Source organism: Gracilinanus agilis, chromosome 5, assembly GCF_016433145.1.
Source record: "Gracilinanus agilis isolate LMUSP501 chromosome 5, AgileGrace, whole genome shotgun sequence".
NCBI lineage: Eukaryota > Metazoa > Chordata > Mammalia > Didelphimorphia > Didelphidae > Gracilinanus > Gracilinanus agilis.
In genome coordinates this window covers 207,007,031-207,028,243 of record NC_058134.1, presented here as the reverse complement: position 1 = coordinate 207,028,243, position 21,213 = coordinate 207,007,031, and the positions used below count along the sequence as shown (strand labels likewise).

General features: G+C 37.4%; 1 protein-coding gene across 1 annotated transcript in view; it reads right to left on the bottom strand.

The window, feature by feature from the left end:
- The window catches only part of WNT5B (Wnt family member 5B), a 156,913-nt gene that overhangs the window by 78,576 nt on the left and 57,124 nt on the right, over nucleotides 1–21,213 (bottom strand). The window contains exon 2 of the mRNA XM_044677495.1: nucleotides 19,925–20,024. Within this exon, the coding sequence (XP_044533430.1) occupies nucleotides 19,925–20,011 (87 nt within the window). The 5' untranslated portion in view covers nucleotides 20,012–20,024. The remainder of the gene's footprint in view (nucleotides 1–19,924; nucleotides 20,025–21,213) is intronic.

The following is a 21,213-nucleotide window of genomic DNA, read 5'->3' as shown; positions in this document are numbered from 1 at the left end:
TGCTTCCACGAAACAGAAGCTGAAGGAGCAGAGTTACATTGTCTCTTTCAACCAACATATAAGAAACTTGGATTGTTAAAAGATATTCTCTTGTTGCTAACCCTTCTTGACTCAAATTTGTAAGGACTTAATAATTGTAGAGCACCTTCTGCATGCTAGCCTTCAACTTTCATGCTCCCAAGGAAGCTCAGGGTCTAGCAGAGTGCTTAGTAATTGCTACCTGGATGGTGAAGCTTTGACGATAGATTTGTTCTCCCAATGGGTAGTGCTTGGAGGAGATCTGTTTCTTATGATTTGGGGCAAAGTGATCCTTCCCCAAGATGGCTTTCTATATTACACAACAGCATGGAAAGCAATTCTTCCCTATGTACAAGAGATGCAAGAAGAAGTAATTTCAGATGGAATTTCATCTCTCTTTCCTTAGGAAATAAAATTTCACAACAAAATCTCTTATTTCCCACCATACTCCCTTCCTCTAGTAATCTTGCTCCAAAAATTATATTAAACTGCAGGAAGGTCAACTCTCTACCTCTTATTCTTTTTTTTTTAATTTAAATTTTATTATCATCCAAACCACTTTCATATTGATCATTGTCTCTACTTCTTTTTCCCAGGCTGTGAGTGGCAGGGCAAGATTTTTTGGGAGGAGGAAAAAAAATTAGCTCTAATATGAAACAAACTTACTAAACCAATAAATATACTGATGGGTGGGATAAAGGAAACCTACAATAATATTAAACTCTCAAATACATTTTTCAAGAATCTTAGAAATAAAGTAACTTTCCAATTCCATTATTTTTCAGTTTCAACCCTTAATCTTCCAGAGGTTTGTTAGTAGTTAACTCTAAAATAGCAGAAAGAGTCCAGTTGTCTTGCTTTAAGCAAACCTAGTATGAAAATCTAGAAGTACAGAGATAAATTAGAAGACGGTTATTTGCTTTGACAAAGATCCCAGCTTTGGGGATAAGAACCCACTGTTTGACCAAAACTGCTAGGAAAACTGGAAAATAGTATGAGAGAGATTAGGGCTAGATCAGTGGTTCCCAAACTTTTTTGGCCTACCACCTCCTTTCCAGAAAAAATATTCCTTAGCGCCCCCTGTCACATACTATCACCACCCCCTTATAGTTATTGACCGCCCCCAAATGCACCTGTGGCCATCACTGCCTCCCTGGATGGCTGCAGCACCCACCAGGGGGCAGTGGCACCCACTTTGGGAATTACTGGACTCTAGATCAACATCTCACACCCTATACCAAGATAAATAAAAAAGATTCATTATTCTTTATCTCAAACAGGTAGCCTTCTCTAGAAAATTTAAACTATGATGATATACACAAAACTTTCAGGAACACATTACTCTGATTACCATTACAGTTGTCTACTGAATAAAGCATTGCTTGCTTTAATGAACTTATATAGTCCATTAGAGGAATAGTCACTTCATGTGATTTTTATCAAGGCTCTCTCTACAGGAGTTAAGAGTTTTGAGTTTTAGGAGTTCAGAGCAGGAGCTCTTAACCATGTTGTGTCATAGACTCCTTTGGCAGTCTGGTAAAGCTCATGGATCTCTTTTCAGAAGGTTTTTAAATGCATAAAATAAAAATAGGTTTACCAAAGAAACCAATTATCGTGAAATATAGTGGTTTAAACGTCAAATATCCCAGGTTAAAAACCCCTCTTATATAGGAAAGACATATATTCTCAAGTTTTTGGACCTCAGAGTGGAAAAAATGTTCTAGTTCTGGTGGAAATCAGTGATCTGGAGATAGATGTTCCATTATTGTCCTCAGAGGCAAATGTTAACAAGTGGAGCATTTCTTTTACCTGAAGAAATGTAGCCTGCCCAATCCTCTTCCCCCATACAGTGATACCTTTATCTTACTACAAACAGGCATCTTACTGAAAGAAATATCTCACACAGTACTGGATCTATATGTAGCCTTACTTTATCTCTGTATTCGAAACTCAAATCCTGGTCCAATTATGATAGGGGAGGAGTGTTGGGTTTTCAGAGGCCACACTAGTGAAGTCCAGCTTTGGGCCATGCTATATTACTAAGGTGGAAAGACTTCAAAGGTGAGACCTGGTGACAGCCTCTGCATATGTCTATTATCCAAAGAGCAGTCTAGCTAACCTGGGAGATCCTAGCTTCAGGATCAGTGAAATCTTTGAAATTTTTAAATACATCTCTCAGAAATATAGAGATTACATGACATGTAACCATGGAAAAATATTCTACATTAATTAAATTAATTAATTAAAGAAAGAAATATAGAGATTATAAATACATTTGCATATGGAGAATTAAAAAAGTCAGGACCTTAGCACAGATTATTCTAAAGGAAAAAATGAATTTCACCTCCTTTAATTAAACAGCTTTCCATATTCCTTCTTCCACCAAGAGAACCAGTGACACTCCTGTTTTGATGCTAATAAAAGAAGTGGCCAAAAGCCCTGTCTTGTTTCTCTTCTACCAGTTCCTAAAAATGAAGAGGATGTTTCTAAAGAAAGGATCATATCTGGTCTTTTCAAAGTTTTGAATACTTGATATAACTGGAGGAATGTGGAAAAGAAAAGGATGAAATTTAAATAAGGTTCTTTATTGCCCAAGTCTGTCACAATCTATAGATTCTGCTTACTGTCAGCAGGTGGCAACATTGCCTGTGATTTGGCAGCCATTTATTTGCTATTCAAAATCTTAAATCTTTTTCAAACAATTTCCTCCTGTTCTCCTCTTCTTTTTATGAAATCATTTTTATGGTATCAGGGTTCAACAGGATCTCATCATTCCAAAAAGATAAATATAATGAAACTAAGGACAGGACTTTATAGTCTATCTTATTATATATATATATATATATCGGTAAACCTAAAACAATGCCATTTAATGAATAGCACTTAAGATCATGGCTCTAGAACTGGAAAGGATCTTGGAGGTCACTGAGTACAGACCCCTCCTTTTGTACATATCAGTGTCAGAGATGGGATTTGGACCCAAGAGCTCTCACTCCACTTGGAGGCTCCAAGACTACCTTCAACCACAAATGTTTCTTAAGAAGATCACACACTTGGGGGTAAAGTGGCTTAGTGTCTCTTATCTATTTCTTCCCATAAGTTTGCCACAGAGTCTAGCTAACACACACTGGACACTTTTTTTGCTTTTTCCTGATTTTGCAAACGTATGTAGTTGGGCGGCCCTATGCTCCTAAGGAGTCAACAGGAATAAAATATATATATATATATATATATACATACATACATATATGTAGTTGGGCATCCTGGCTGCCTATTTGCCCGTCATTCCTTTCCCGAAACACCTTTTTTCCTCTCACATATTTCCTTGACGACACCTTTCCCTTATTTGAAATTATTCACTGGACTCTACTCACACCCATCTCTTTACTGCTTTCAGCGTGATAATTTAATTTTTAATTTATTTCACAGTGTTATTCAGTGTCTTGCTGCCAATCAGCCCCACTAATAAGATGTCATTACTAAAAAAAAAAAAGATTGGCCTTTTTTGTCATGAGAAGCTTGAGATTATAAATAATATACTTAGGAGAATAAAAATCAGTGGGGAAAGAGTAAATGAAGCCAGGCATATACTTATGAATATATATCATCATCTCTTTTCTTAAACTGGTCCTGTTTCCAATCTTCCCTGTTTCTGGTGAGAGCGCTACCATATTCCCAGTCATTCAGTTTCATCATTTCAGGGGTATCCTGGATGACCTAGTCAGTCAATAATTTTTTCCTGTTATACATGTGAAGACATTGAGCCCAGAGAAGACTGTTGTGAGGATCAAATGAGATTACACAAGTTTAAAACATTCTACAAGTATGAATGACTAATATTGGTTCCTCTCTGTAATGTACTTTAAAGTTTGCAAAGCATTTTACATACATCATCATCTCATTTGCTGCTCACAACCACTCTGTGAGGTAAGTGCTATTTTTAACCTCCATTTTATTTTTTCAAACATTTTTTAAAAATTCTTACTTTCTGATTTAGTAACAACTCTATGACAGAACTAGGCAAAAAGGGGTTAAGTGATTTGCCTAAGGTCACATAGTTAAGAAGTGATTCGAAAACAAGTCCCCCTGACACCAATTCTAGCCCTCTGTTCATTGTGCTACTTAGCTGCCTCATATCTCCATTTTAAAGACAAGGAAACTCAGGCTTGTCCAGAGTCACAAAAGTTGCTAGCTAATCCATTATCTAAAATAAATCCAGATCTTTTGACACCAAGTTTGATCATGATACCACTCTGCCTTAAATAGAAAAAATTAAAAATAATTCTTCTATCAAGAGACAATTCCCTGTTTTCTTCAGTGATTTCCCTTATATTCTTGAAGAAGGTAAAATAGTCGTTGAAAGAACCTGCAGATCACCTCCTGCAATAAATCTCCAAATGGCAACTGCCAGAAATGGTATAGCTAATTTCAAGAGCTCCCAGGCCAAGGAGAAAATACTACAAGCATCTAGAATGAAACAATTTGGATGTCATGGAGCCCCAGTTGAAGAATAAAAGAGAGAGAGAGAGAGAGAGAGAGAGAGAGAGAGAGAGAGAGAGAGTGAGAGTGTTAGTTCCCCTTTAGCAAGGGAGTATCCTCTGAAGAGTCTGCCTGTACTCAGCAGCACAGAGTCTTGTGTTCATTGTAGATGTAAAATTATAGGGAAAAGGAATAAAGTTAACTTTCTATACACAGCTGGCCACTTAAAATGCAGTAGCAAATAAGATTTTGGTGGAACCTGTTAGTATTGATAATTGATACATTTCAAATGTGATAGAATAATATTTCAGTGTAATGGAATTTATTGCCCCCCCCCAAGAAATGATGAGGGGGCAGCGGCAGGGTGACACAACAGATAGAGTCCTGGACCTGAAGTCAGGAAAAAGTCTTGCCCAGTTCAAATCTGGCCTCAGGCACTTACTTACTAGATGTGTGATCCTAGGCAAGTCACTTAGCTCTGCCTCACTTCCTCATCTATAAAATGAGCTGGAGAAGGAAATAAACCAATCTAGTATCCTTGGCAAGAAAACTTTAAATGGAGTCTTGAAGAGTCAGGCATGGCTGACAAATAATGATAAAAAGAAATGACAGAAGGGATAATTTCAAAGAAACCTGGAAAGACTTATATGAACTGATAGGGAATAAAGTGAACAGAACCTGGAAAACACTATATACAACGAGCACCTAATCATTTTACTCTCAGACAGAGAGGAGAGGAGGTTCTGCTACACACCATCCATTGTAGGCAAAGAGAGTCAGCCTTGCAGAGCAGAAGCAGAGCAGCAGAGAATTGCAAGAGCTACAGAAGGGTCCTCAGGGGTCATCTAGACCAAGCTGTAGCCACTAAAACAGCATTTTCCCCATACCATACCTGCTAAGAAGTCCTCTAGCTTTCCTTTGAATACTTCCAATCAGGGACTTGCTCAGGTAGCCCATTCCATTTATTGGAAAGTTCTCACTGTAAGGAAATTTCACCTTATGTCAAGGTAAAATTTAACTCTCTGCTTCATGAGAAATTTCAAACTGACTTCCACATACCACAGATTCCTCTACTCAATATCCTTTTGTTCTCTAAAAGAATTTAGTACTGATTCTATATCGCTGATAAAATCATTGAGCCACATGCAGACAGAAGCTCCTACTTCGTTACTAAACTGTTCATTTTTTTAAAGTATTTTTCCATGGTTACATGATTTCATGTTATCTCCCTCCCCCCATCCCGGAGCTGACAAGCAATTCCACTGGTTTATACATGTCTTATTACTCAAAAACTATTTTCCATATTATTCATTTTTTAATAGAGTCATGTTTTAAAACCAAAACCCCAAATCATATGCTCATATAAACACGTGATAAATCATATGTTTTCTTCTGCATTTCTGCTCCAACATAAACTGTTCACTTCTGATCGTAAAGGACAGACCCTTGAGGTTAAACGAATTCCGCAAACCAGGTTAGGGGAATTCTTAATGACTATTTAATAAATTAATAAAGAAAGCTAGGTACAGTTTCAAGCTTAGCAGGCCACTGCTGCCTCTTCCTTCCCCCCTCCTTTCTCTTGACTCCAGAAAAGTAGAAGTCATTATCTAAAGGAATAAAGATATACCAGCCACCCAGATTAGGTAATCTGACTCAGTCTGCTTCCTGGTTTTGGACTGGTTTTTCTTTGACCTCTGATGCGATTACTACATTTTAAGTGAGCTGTGCCCCAGAATTAGCCAAATTACCCCCTGGTCTCTAGACAACACCTTGGGAAAATGACCACCATTTTAACTGTCACCCTAGAGGTAAAGTCGCCATGTGATTATTTCCCATTCCTCAGCACATTTCAACTCTTGACATATGTCATAGCTGCATTGGTCTGAAACTCCTAGAGAGACTAAGAAGTTGAGAAGGACTTCCCACCCTGCCATTAGGGCTTGAACAAATCTGTTGATGTTAATCTGCCCCTCATTTATAGCCCAACTGCTTTTCCGCCTTTAAACCTTTGATAATGGTTTTACTAAAATCCTCTTTTCATGGAAAAAAATCCCAGCTGGATATTTCAGACCCGAACACAATGTGCAAAGACCTTTTCCTTCACTTCAAAAAGTCTCTAATCAAACTTCACACATCTTTTACCGTGTGTATTGTCATTAGAGAAAAGAATGGAAAGTGTTATTGCAGAATTTCAAAATAATTTCGAGGCCTTTGCCTGTACATGTACTGACCTCATGTCAGAACTAAGTTATAAGAACTCTTCTTTCTAAAAGAATCAAATGTGTGGAGAAAGCATTCTTCCATTAACCTTTATGGGTCACCTGAAGAAATGGTCCTTATCATGTGACTATAGGAAAGAAGATAACTGGCAAGATTTAACTTAATCTTCCCGAGCTTTCTGGGGTGAAAGGTCATGTTCCTACCCTTGCCAGAGAGACTTTTTTTCTTCCTTTTTACAGTTTTTCTGCCCTTAATATACTGAGCATTTATCTACCGCTCTCTTGTTTCCCAAGAAGATTAAAAACAGCATATATAAAGGATTACACTATAAAAAGTTAACAATTTACACATTGGTCCAGAAAGCTCTTTCTGGGAAGGAATCTTGTCTTCCCTATATTTTATAAAATTTCTTCTATGTGTTTCACAATGGGGTATTCATTAAGAATAGATAATATACCTTTTAGTGCTATAAAAACATCTTATTCTATATTCACATTTAGGGAAAGATCCCTTATCCTTCTAATCAAAGCTATTTGGTCACAAATAACTTTTGATGGATTTGTGATCTCATCCACTTGGGATTCTCTCCAAGGGTGTAGACATCTTACAACCCATCCATGCCTTTTCATCTTGTACTTTTGCCGATGTTCTCCTTTAAATTCTCTTCCCAACTTTCTGGAAATGTTCCTCTGATCAGTGGCTATTAACCTGGGCTCCATGGACCCCATTGGCAGCTTGTGGATAGATTTCAGGGAATCCATGGATTTAAATGGGAAAACATTCCATCTTTATTTTCATTGACCTCTAACTAAAATTTGGCATTTCCTTCAATTGTGATTTTTTAAAATTTACATTATTCTGAAGAGGAGACTGTACGTTTCCCCAGAATGCCCAATGTGTATGACACAAGAAGGATTAAAAATTGCTCTAGAATAATGAGCAGGTTCATTTTTTAAAACTTGGATGCTCTATATTAATATGTGGAGTGAAATGAACAAAACCAAGAGAACACTATATACCACTACAGAATTAATATTCAAAGGATAACTTCTGAATGTCCATCTCTAGAGAAAGAACTGATTAACGGAAATCTGAAAGACATAATTTATGCATATGCATTTTTTTGTCAGGTGATGCCTTCTAAATGGTATGAGGAGAGGAGAAAGGGAGTGAGAGATCTAGGAATTTTAATGTAACCAACAAACAAATTAATTTTTAAAAATTACTCTAGATCTTTTGATATTATATACTAATAGAGTATGTCTCCAATGACTATTCTCTCCTGCTAGTCAAGTGGTCATTTTCTTTTTCTGGGCATTCATCTCTTTGACAGCATCCTTATTTACTTCTATGCAATTCTTCATAGGTAATATTCATTATCTACCTAATAGCTACCTAATAAATCTAAGGTGATTTAATGCAGTGGAATGCAGTGCTTGGAGTCAGAGAACCTGGTTTCAAATCCATTTTGACAACTAGGTGGCACAGGTAAATTGAATGTTGAGTTGGGACTAGAGTCAGGAAGACTCATGTTTAAGAATTCAAATCTGGCCCCAGACACTTCCTAGGTGTGAGACCCGGGGCAAGTCATTTAACCTCAGTTGCATAGTTCTCACCACTCTTCTGCCTTGGAACCAATACTTATATCAATTCTAAGACAGAAGATAAGAGTTTAAAAATAAATAAATATATTAAAAAAATAAAATCCTTACTTTCCATCTTCCACTCTAAGACAGAAGATAAGAATTTTAAAACAAATATATTTTTAAAAATAAAATCTTTACTTTCCATCTTAGATACAAGTATTGGTTCCAAGGCAGAAGAGCAGGAAGGATGAGACAATAGGGGTTAAATGATTTGCCCAGGGTCACATAGGTAGGAAGTGTCTGAGCCTAGACTTAAATCCAGGACCTCCCAGCTCTAGACCTGGTTATCTATCCACTGAGTCACCTAGCTACTCTCTGTTCGAATACTTTTAAATGAGCTCAAAATACCTATTATCACTTTCCACGCTTACTTATATGTAGTACCTAGGATTTACAGCTATAAGGAACCTTAGAGGCCAATAAATCCACTCCCTTAATTTTACGGATGAGAAAACTGAGGCACAGAGAAGTTAGGTCAAACAATCAAGTGTCTGAGGCAGGATTTGAACCCATGTCTTTAGAATTTCAAGTAGAGTGCCTTATCTATACACTATTCTATCTCATTTACAACTTAAGGCAACTACTCTTACCTAAAAAAAAACAAGAGGAGAGTTGCCCCTGTGGTTCATGATTCTTCACCCACTCAAAAGCCATAGTACAAAAATCCACTGGAACTAGATGAGTGGCTTTGTTGCTCGCAAACTTCTGAATTAGAAAGCACTTTTTACTAATGCAGGTGGGCACTTTCTCTCAAACATTAAATTTTATTTAAAGAGTTGTCTAGAACACTGAGATGTTAAATAATATGTTGGGATCATATATCCAACATGTAGTAGAGGTAGGACTTAAACCCAGGTCTTCCTGGTTCTGAGGTCAATTCTCTCTCCACTATGCCAAGCTACATCTTCTTTATTGTTTCCCTCATTATTAACTCCTTATTAACCATTTTTCTGCTGTCCTTTCTAGTGTAAACATTATTTTTTTAGACAAAAAAAAAACAGAAGAAAACGCAAAAGTTAAGCAGTTTTGCCTTTCCTATGTCATCCATTATTATCACTGTTCTATCCCTTTCAAGCTTTGGTTCAATCCCTTTAATCCTCTTCAATGCCACTTAAATCATTTTTTATTGTCTTAGTTTTCTCCATCAACCTTAGTTCATTATGAGGTTTAGTGATCTTGGCAGTATATTTTATTCATCACCTTCCTTTGTTTCCATACATGCCTATTTAAAATTTTAAGTTGTTCAATTAGTTCTTAATATATCCACATTTGTGTACGTAGATGACTTCTCCTTTTCCTTCATATGAGAATTGTTTCTCTGTGTGTGTGTGTCCTAATTTTATTCTTTGGATTTATTCTTCTCCTCTTCTGACTTGTACTTTAGAATTTTAGGTCATGAGATCTTACTTTAGTCTTCCTCTGAAGCCTTTCAAATCTGCTCTCCCAAAAGGAAAGGTGAATTCTAAAACTATTTCTGGATTCCTTTTCCTTAGCTTATTACAAATTCAAGTCACTTCTCTACAAGATTCCCATAATTTTCTTTCTTTCTTTCATTCTTTCTTTCTTTCTTTCTTTCTTTCTTTCTTTCTTTCTTTCTTTCTTTCTAAACCCTTATCTTCTGTCTTAGAATTGATACAAGGTATTGGACAATTGCAGTTAAGGGTCACAGTGTCTGAAATGACTGAGGCCAGATTTGAACCCAGGACCTCCTGACTCTAGGACCACTGGGTATACTTTGCTGAGAAATCCATCATTCTTAGATTTTAAACTATCAAGAATTCCAAATCCCCTTCTTCAACACCATTTTCTTAACTAGCTATTCACTTCCCAAATTTACCTTTGTCTTCTAAAGACCCTGCCTTTAATCAGCAACAGTGAAGAAAATGCCATATGTGCTCCTAAGGTCTTCAGTTTCTTGCCCAAGATCATACACTTACTTTGTCAGTGTTTGAGATTTTGCCTAGAAATATAATCTTGCTCATTCAGAATTTGTAGCAATCATTTGCTTTGATAATTCTTTGGAGATTTTCTGTCATGTCTTGGATGACAAGAGCAGAAGTCTTCTAATTTGACAACCACTGGGTAGCTTTCTGTCACAGGAAGTCTTTATCAGTACTCCACAAAAGGAAATCACCAACCACTGTTACTCATTTTTTTCTTTTTTTGCTCCTTAACTAAAGAATCTCTTTCAAGAGCAACTTTGAATCTACATCATCGTTCCTTGAAGAAAAAAGCAGCTACTTGCTCCTCCATTGGTCTCTTGAGATTCTTTTTACTTTTTGTTTTAACATAGAAACACTTCTTCCATTTTTTTTTTAAATTTTTTTTAAACCCTTGTACTTCGGTGTATTGTCTCATAGGTGGAAGAGTGGTAAGGGTGGGCAATGGGGGGTCAAGTGACTTGCCCAGGGTCACACAGCTGGGAAGTGGCTGAGGCCGGGTTTGAACCTAGGACCTCCTGTCTCTAGGCCTGACTCTCACTCCACTGAGCTACCCAGCTGCCCCCTACTTCTTCCATTTTTAAAAAAATTAAAACTCTAATCTTTCTGAAGAGTTTAAAAAGGCACTTTTCAAACTCCCTTGCCTTCTCCTCCAGAAAATTAGCCTGTATCTTGAGAATAGATAACAATTACTTGGTCACAAGAGAAAGACAGATATCATACACTCTATTCAGGTCACTAGAAAATTATCCCTGCCTATTGGTATTTCTGGAGGCAGTCTTCAGTTTTTTGTCATTCTTGATAGAAGTTCTTGTGGTCAGTATCCCTGGAAAATCCTTTAAAAATTATTTTTTCCTATTAATGAAAGAGAACCTACTGTTTTCCTAGGGCATGATTATAACTCGATGTTTTCAATCAAAAGTTATATCGTAGAGGATATTGTTGCTCATGTCCTTGCTGTACTAGGGGAGTTCTCTGAGGTCTCTATTCACTTCCCAAATCTTCCTTTCTCTTTAATCAGTAACAGAAAATACTATATGAATTCCTATGGTCTTAATTTCTTGCCCAAGATCATACTCTTTACAACATTCTAGACATTTTAAGCATCTTTTTAAAAAAATGTTATAAATATCCCTTCTCTATAAGCTGTCCCAAGAGCAGATACCTAACAACAGATGCTTCTAAGCTGATAGGCAGCCCAAGAGAGTTAACTGGTGTACAAAAAGCCAACCTTGAAGGTCATATGTATGCATTCAGTCTTTCTCTTCTCTCCAAATCACCAAGGCAAAGAGTAGGATATTTCTCCCCTCCTTCTACTTCTCTCCTTCAAAATGTCCTCTTGGGATTTCCTTTTCCAAGGCTGATTTTGATGTTTATTTAAATCCGATTTGTTCTATGAAAGTGTTGAAGGGTGCAAAAGGCTGCAAGTTGACTATCCAATGTGACAATGTGATCTAGCCAGGACCAAACCTCTAAGAGATGGCTAAGGTTAGAATGCCACCTAGAGACAGCCTTGAATATCAAGAAAAGTCAGAATGCCTGTCCTTCACCCAAGCTGAAGCTGAAAAATCCTCTAAGGGTAATTTACAACAAGTTCCTGATTTGTGTTTTGTGTTTTTGATTGAATGTTCCCCATTTCATAATCTCCAGTAATTTTGTTTTTATTAGAGAATAGGCTTTGTGGGAAGAAGATCAACTGTTGAAAGTTTCCTCCTTGCAATTCAAGGAGAGTTATATGCAAACAAACAAACAAAAAAAACTTGTTCAGCTATGTCATAACCTTGTATATGATTTGTCATGTCCATTCCATCTCTATTTAGACAAAGAAACATATAGCAGGTTTTACAAGAAAGGTGAAGTGCTCTGGGCTGCTTCCTTCTTACTGTATCTTTATTACACTAATGAACTTCCAAAGGGAGAAAGACAGGGCAGATATCACGCGAGTCCTGCTTATTACCACCAGAAACAAAACCAGAAGTATCATTACCAACCAAAGAAAATTGTACCTTATCATAAAGAACACAAACTCCATTTTCCTATATAAAGAAAAATAACCCAGAAGAATGGTTCACACAACTGTCAACTATAGATAATCTGACAAAGAACATGGACACGTGCCAACATTCTCTTCCCAGGGGAAAACACAGACATTGTGTTGAGGGTGGAGCAAATTACCAGACAGTCTTGTGGAAAGAAGCCAATAGATGGACTTTTGAGTAAAAGTGGGAAAACTGAGGCACATTTAAAATTTGGATAAATTTAATGCCAAGACCCTAAAGGTGTGAGTATATGGACTCATTCAAAACACCTTCAAAAGATGCCATAGATAATTTCTTAATTGATTATGGTAAAAATGTCAGTATACAGGTACTTCAGTTCCTCCAGTGGCATATCAGTTCCTTGGTCTTGGACAAAGACCACACACTGAGAGTACCAACAGTAAAATTAATGTCTGTAGATGATGTAATAATTGATCTTCTGAATAGCATCCTGTCTCTTTTCCTCCATTGCCACCATCTACTACCACGTACTCTATGATTCAGTGACACTAAGGCTCCTAGCTGTTCCTTAAATAAAACACTTCATCTTTTGACTCCAGGCATTTTCACTAACTGTCCCCTCCTTGACTCTACTTCCCAACTTTCCTGGCAACCTTCAAGTCCCACTGACAATTTCATTTTCTAGATTTCTAGATATAGATAGATAGATAGAAGAATCTAGGAGATTCCTAATGTTAGAGCTTTCCCTCTATCTATTATCTCCAATTTATCCTTGTTTGCACATAGTAGTTTTATGTTGTTTCCTCCATTAGACTGTGAGTTCCTTGAGAGGAGAGACTAGATTTTACCTCATCTCAGTGCTTAGTATAGTGCTTGGCACACAATAGGCACTCAATAAATGCTTACTGACTGACTGGAAGAGGGTCTCATAAGACTCATGGTTGATTTATATTTTTTCTTTGTTTTATTTGATGTCAGAACCAAAAAAAAAACCCATCACTTGGAAACCAGCCTTCTGTTAATGAAACATTTTGTACTTAACTAGCTTTGTTGTTTTTTTTTAAATAACTATTGTTATTTAGTTGTGTCTGACTCTTTGTGACCCCATTTAAAGTTTTCTTGACAAAGATCCTGAAGTGATTTGCCATTTCCTTCTCTAGCTCATTTTAAAGATGAGAAAACTGAGGCAAACTGGGTTAAGTGACTTGCCTGGGGTCACACAGCAGTGTCTGAAGTCAGATTTGAACTCAGGAAGATTATGTTTAATATATAAGAATATAGCAGGATCTGTGATGCATTTTATCTCTGTAGGAGTCAGAGAGGTCCAGAGAGTTCCCAAGGGAACTGAGTCAGAAGCTGGACCACCTGAATCATACACACACACAAGGAAGAAGGTCCTGCCTGTGTAACAGGTGGGAAGATGGATGAGATTCTGTGTGCAGTCATATAGGTTGGCCCTATCCCCTTTGTATTTCTTTACTCTTGAGGAGGATTTCTGGCTGCTATAGCCCAAGTCTGGAGCAGCAGAGATGGACCACTTAGGGTGGGATACAGGCCTGTAGATGCTGAGATCTTTGGGCAAAGAAAGGGCCAAAGCTTTGTGGAGGGGATTATACATTAGGACTGGACTGGTAGCTGCTATGGAACCTCTTTGGCAGTGAGAAGCCTAGTAAACCAGGCTGCTCTCTTTGTTTCAATGGCTTTCAATCCCTCAAACCAGTACACCAAAGACCTGGAAGAAGCACTAGGGAAGGACAGTGTTTCAGGGTTTCTTTTGTAATTTGTAATGTTTAATAGACAATGTAACCAGTAGAAATTGCTTGCCTGTACAACACAAATATACAGGATCAAGAATGTACTGAGAAATTTCCTAGACGTAGCATAAGTAGATTTTCCTATAATTTTTCAAATAAGCAGGTACATATGTCATCATCTCCTGCTCAAGGCTGAGAATCAGCAAGCTTTGTTTCTTGTACAGCCTCTTGAAGGAATTCCCTTGGCAGGGTAAATGGCTAGTGCCTTATAGTATAGATTGGAGACCTTGATGACAGCACTGGGTTGATGGCTCAAGTATAGCACCACCTGTTGGGCAAAATGATAAACTGTGTTACCTTGCTGGTTAATGGTCAAGAGATGTACCATCTTCCTGTGACCAGGGTCGGATGCTGCTCCTACTGCAGCTCCTCAAATAGCATCTTGGATACCCAGCAAGTGCAAGCACAAGCTGAACTATAAAAAAATTATGTTAAGTATTGTCATGGAATCTATCAAATTCATATTTCATTTGGAAAATGTTATAGTGAATAGAGTGCTCGGTTTGGAGATATGAAGTGCTGAGTTCAATTTCCCTCCTCCAACATTTATGAACTGTATGGCCCTGGGAGAGTCTGTTAACCTCTGGGACTTAAGGCAACTCCTTAAGACTTATCAATTATGTCCTAGGTAGGTATGCAGTTGCTAAAAAGATGTTCCCACACCGGGAAGTTCCTAGATGGATGAAATTACAAATCCTTTTATTTATATGTGGAGGAAGATGTTAGAAGACCATCACCTTAGTTTTTCAAAGACTTTAAGAATCTCTAATTTCATTAACATGAATACTGCTTTGGCCAATTTAGAATACAATGCTTTAATGATTTCCTTTATAATTTTTTATATTTAATAAAACATGTAACCAATGAAAAATGCTTAGTCATTGCCTTAATATATGATCTTAAGGTGTTACTGTCAGAAATATTTATCACCATTACCATATAATCAATATCAAGATGTGGTCCCCTTTTATCAGAGAGAAAGAAAAAGTTTTTGACGGGAAAAGAAGAGGTATGCACAGGCAGAGAACTTAGTGTAAGGGTGAATCAAATCATATCCCAAGGACATTTGTGGATAAAACTGGAAGGAGAAAAACAAATAGATTTCAAATGGAACAGATCTGCTGACACTACTATGGGGATCTAGTCTCACCAGAAAAGATAATGAAATGTGATATCTGGGATCTAGCACCTCCAAATGGACTATATGAGGAAGAAGTTAAAATAGCATTTAACAAAAACAATTGGGAAGAATTTGGCTGTACATAACAATATCTGCATGTCATAAACAATGCTTTTTGTTACAAAGGATGACTGGCGGGGAGGGGAGATGAATTAGTGGGGAGTGAGAGATGCAAAAAAAAAAAAGAAATAAAAGAGAATAAAATATTTTTAAAACACAAGGAAATAAAAATAAGTTCAGAAGGGGTCACAAATAAGACAACTGTTAGAATTTTGTTTTATATGCGAGCCTATTTTTGTTTTTTGAAAATTGGAATGTTTGTTTTGTTAAGTTTATCATCAAAAAGTTGTTTTTTTTGGTTTTTGGTTTTTTGCTTAAAGGCTGTCTGTACCTGATGAAATACACTCTGGAAATTTAATAATGAATTGGAATATTTTTTGAGAAACGGTTCTCCTTTTGGCCCCTACGAACAATTTGATTTTTTAAACTACAAAACCACCTCTCCCTGGTTTTGAAATGGGTTGGGTCCTCCCTACTTTTCTATAGATGGAAAAACTGGCAGGGTAGAAACCGGTTCCTTATTTATCTATTGTGTGAATTAAATATCTGGGGGACCTTAAACACAGTCCAATCCAGGAAAGACTCACCATAGGAATCATAGAGTCATGTGTCTGCCAGCATGGTGCCAAGGAGGTTAAGAAATATAACTCTGAAGGCCACTGGTCAATTGAAGCATCCAGGGGAAGGGCTTAGACAAGGTTTGAAAAGCCAGCTTGGAAGCTCAGTCTTTTTCTTGGCTTCCTTCCCATTCCTGGGTCCCTGGTCTTGTTCCTTCTCTGAGACTTCTTGGTAGCCAGTCATCTATCTGGCCATCTTGGCAAGCAGAGATAAGGGTGAAATCCAGGACTGGATCCTACTTTAAGGTAAAAAGACTAGAAACCTTATTTCTCTCTTTCTTTCTCTTTACTAGTAAATATTTATAAATTTAGTACAAAATCACCAAAATTTTATTTATAACATTGTAAACTAGGGCTTGATTAAATAATGAAATTGACTAGGGAACTGCCATGTTGGGGTGAAGCATGCAACCACATGGCAGGGAGCAAGAGGGTTTCTTGTCATCTTCCTGAGACCCACCTCTGCCTAGGATCAACGGTAAGGGAGGAGTTGAGGTCTCTGAGGCCACTCCTTACATATCTACTCTCCAAACAGAGATATCCAAATAGGCTTGCCTGACAGGAAGTCAAATCTTTTTTGCCTAGTCACTTGCATTTTTACCCCTCTCTTCTGGCCACTGTCTCTCTCTTAGCTCAGACTAGCTGCTGATTTTCCTCTTGCATAAGCTTCTAGCCAGCTCTCCTGCCTAACTGTTGATTTTGCTCAGAGTTTGGGCCTCTATTCTCTCTCCGGCCCAATCTGGCTTTTATTGGGACTATGAGGGAGTCCACTGGTTAGTTAGACTTTCTTGAGCTGCAGACTAATAAATTGATATTTTAAAACTAAAAATATAACCTACAGAGAATTTCACTTGTTGAAAGTAGCAAACCATGAATCAGGAATTTGAATTACTCTTTCTTTCCTTCCTTCCTTCCTTCCTTCCTTCCTTCCTTCCTTCCTTCCTTCCTTCCTTCCTTCCTTCTTATATTTCCCTTCAAAAATATTTGGCCAGGTGTGGAACATTTTTTCTTCAAGGAATAACTTATCGGTAAACATTTTTATCATTTCTTTCAATACACAGAAGAAATATATACAAAGTAGGCAAACCAGCTTAGCTGAAACAGCAGGACACCCGGTGGAAGAGAAAGATGACAGCTTATGCCACGCTTGAACCACCCTCATATCCACCTTAATCACCTTCTTCCTTTGAACCTTAATGGATACAATCTGTTCCCCAAACTATCAGATCTACTTGTAGCCCAGTCACCATAGCCATCATTGAGGGAGGAAATCATTCTGGAGAAGGGACTCATCTTTTTTATCGCTATGCAAAAAAAGCTGACCAAATGCCATCAAAAGGCACAAAAGCCTTAGGCACAGCAGATTCTAGCCCAGACTTCATGGTCATCATCTAGGGAGCCAGTTCCTATGTTGAAGGACTCAGACATTCTCACTGATTACAACCTACAAGGAAGGCAAACCAACTTAGCTGAAAAGGCAAAGCCCCCTAACGGAGAGAAAGAAAGGAGCATAGACCAGGCAGGTCAAACCACCGCCACCACTTTTACCAACATCTCTCCCTAGACCCTAATAGAGATAGCTCAGAACCCTAAACCCAAGAACTCTGGGAATGGTATTACTTCTAGCTCAGTCCTCAGCCATCACCTTGGGAAGCAATCCTAGTGCAAATACTTCCCACTGTTTTTGTTTTTGCCAGAGCTATAGGCACATCTATTAAAGACTCAGAAAACAAAGTTATTGCCACCACAGTCCTTGGCACTGTCAACATCAGAAATTTGTTTGAATTTATCCATGGAAATGGCATTGAAGAAGAGGCATTACCATCTGCTTTGCTGCTGTACCTTAATGACCATGAGACTTACAGTTAAATCCTTCCATATGTGTTGCTTCCTTCATTAGAATGTGAACTCTTTAAGAGCAGGGACTGTCTTATTTTACTGTTTCTATCTCCAGCACTTAGAATAGTATTTTGTACATCGTAAATCCTTAATAAACGTTTCACTCGTTCATTCGAGAAGAATATTCTGGGGGCAGTTAGATAGCATAGTGGATAGAATGCCAGGCCTTAGAGCACCTAGATTCAAATGTGGCCTCTTGGATATGTCCTGTCTATATGACCTGGGCAAGTCACTTAAATCTCTTTGCTTAGCCCTTGCCCTTCTGTCTTAGAATTGCTGCTAAGACAGAAAGTAAAGTTTTGCTTTTTTTTTTTTTAAATCAATGCTGGAGGTCACATAATTTTAAAGTCAAACAGGGACCAATTTTCAAAAGAAGTCAAAGGGAAGTTTGTTTAAAAAAAAGGGGGGGGGGAGGAATCACATATCCTGGACAGTAATATTACCAAAATAATAAGTAACCATGAAGACCTCCCCAGCTCCCAATTTATGAGCCTACTTTCTCATTTCTGTAATGTCTGTGGATTCAACAAAGGTTGATTTAAAAAAATGAAAAATGAGAAGAAAACAGATTTCTCTAATTAATTTTCTACAGACTTTGCTTTAACAGTTATATTTGGCAGAGAGGCAAAGAAAATACAAAGTAAACAAACTTTGTTTATTATTTACCAATTTTAGAAAAGGAATATGACTGTGGAGAAAAATGCAGAGCTTAACATGTCTCAATATCATAGAAGTTTCTTCTATAACTTATGTGAGCATCAAAGCCTGAGCATCTGCATTTACAGGGACAGCAAACAGGGGCATACACTGACCATAAAACATTTGTGACTGTCATAGATAACATGTCCCAGGTCCAATAGAAGAGGATTTCCCTACTGATGGATAAATCTACAGATGTTTTTGTTTGCAGGCGATATTGTGCTGCCTCTTCAAAGAAATCTTTGGGGATTCAAAAGAGATTGGCCTCACTAGCTAAATAGGAGAAATAAAATAGATCCTAAATACATTTTGCCTCTCTTAGGACACACAGTCGAATAGGTAATTCATTGACTTAATCTTGGAAAAGCACTAAAGAATTTGGCCCCAGAATGAAATAGAAGGAAGACACTGAACTAAATTGCATTGAAGGAATTGCACAGCTCTTTAAGTGATCTCAATCTCTTCATCTGTTCCCAGTTACAAAAGGCCATTATTTTAACACTGATATTCTGCTAATAGTACTACATGGTTTTGAAAAACCACAACTCCCAAAGAATCACATTCACAGGTAAAACAAAAGTATGTTGGAAAAAAATCAAATGCAACCTATTTCCAGTAGTCAACTTTATTTGTGGGAGGACATAAACAGGACAGCAGATAGAGTGCTGGGCTTAGAGTTCAAATCCTACTTTAGAAGCAACTTGTGTGATCCTGGCAAATTACTTAATCTTCAATTCCCTCAACTGTAAAATAAGTGGGTTGGATTCAATGACCTCTAAGAGCCCTTCAAGCTCTAAATCTCCACTCCTATAATTCTAGGTATGAAAATAAGGTGGGCCAGTCACATATCAAGATTGAAGGATAACCGATGGATTACCTAAATATAGTACTGGTACCTACCAAATGTTAAAAGAACCACTGAAAGGTCTTAATTGTATCAGGTGAATTCTCTATGGAGAATTTATGGAAAAACTTGGACAAGAACCATATAGGATAAGAAAGTATGGATGAGTTTCAATCTATACTGCAGAAGGATTAGTAATTATATCTGGATCATGTTTCTACTAAAGTATTTAATAACTAGCTTATTTAGTACTAGCAATAATTATTGTAATAATTCAATGGATTTGTGGACTCATTGATATATTTCCTCCATTGGTAGAGACTGCAGCCTATCCACATATTCTCCTCCTATTTCATTCTGATTTATGAACCTTCACAGAGGTCTTCTTCTAGATGTTTCATGATTCCTATAATACTAGTCTTCACTCTTGCTATATGACTAACCCACCTCTTTTTTCAATAATACATTTCCTTTATAGCATTGTTGGAGATAGGCTATTAGCACCTACCATGCATCTTTCCATTGCTCTCTGGGTCATCTGCAGCTTTACTTCTTTGATGATTGTGATGTTCAAATATACACAGCCATACATCATCAGGAAAACATTTCTGTTAGAAAAATAAGTGTTTTATGTCAATGAGCAGTTTGGGGTTACCGAAAGAATAGCACAATCCAGACCACTCCTATTTATTCTGAACCCAACTCACTGCCATTTATTTCAAATAACAGCTCATTCAATAGCAAGTCTTAACAAATAAGCACCTTTCATCCATTTCCTTTTTCCTGCATAGATGGTTCTCTACTGTCTTTTCTTCTGGCTCTACTGCTTTTTGCTGGTTTTTATGTAATAGTACTTTGCAATCTTTCACCATCTTCCTCTTACTGTTTAACACGTGACTTTGTATTCTAAAACAGTGTTTCCCTTGGCTGCCATGTCTCTCCAACACGGCAAAAATATCTGGAGTTTGCTGGTTGAAACTGGTTCTAGGCTCTTTTGGCCTCCTCCCTGTAATGATTGATTGCTTTATCAGTTAACTTTTGCTGGACTGGAGATAATCAAAGTTAATATCTTTGTGTTTTTTAAATTTTTTAAATTTCTTTAGTTTGGGGTCCAGATAATAGTTTTGTGGACAGATAAAATTGAAACTAACACAAATGTTCTTATCTTCTTAAATTTATTATCCTTTCCTCTAATTTGATAGTGATTTTGACTTTTGCTCTAACTAAACTTCACTGACACCTGATCTTATGACTAAGCATGTGGGTATCCATTTCCTTGAAAGATAAAATTAATTTCATTGTCTGTGATCTTGTTTGGTGCTTGGCATATTCATTTCCTATTACTCCATTGCTAGAAAGTCATATTTCATTTTTCTGTTTCATGTGTTGCCACAGCCAAAGAAATCATCACCAGCTTGGTGATTCTGAATGTCTCTCTCCATATTTAGATTGGTCCTTGAACTCTATCCCTGGGGCAGTAATCAAGACCTTTTTTAGATAGAACCTGCAAAAGTTTCTGAGGATGACTTCACCTCAATATTCTATCCACTCTAACTGATATGAATTGGCAAATTATATTGAAGGCAATAAATAATGACTGGTGATTGATACTATAGAGAATACATCAGAATGAAGCCTGGAGCTAATGACATTACAGAATATCTCAATCCTTTTAGTTAGCCTAGAAACCTAAGAAATGATGTAGCAGGGGGCAGCTGAGTGGCTCAGTGGATTGAGAGTCAGACTGAGAGACAGGAGGTCCTGGGTTCAAATCTGGCCTCAGACACTTCCTAGCTG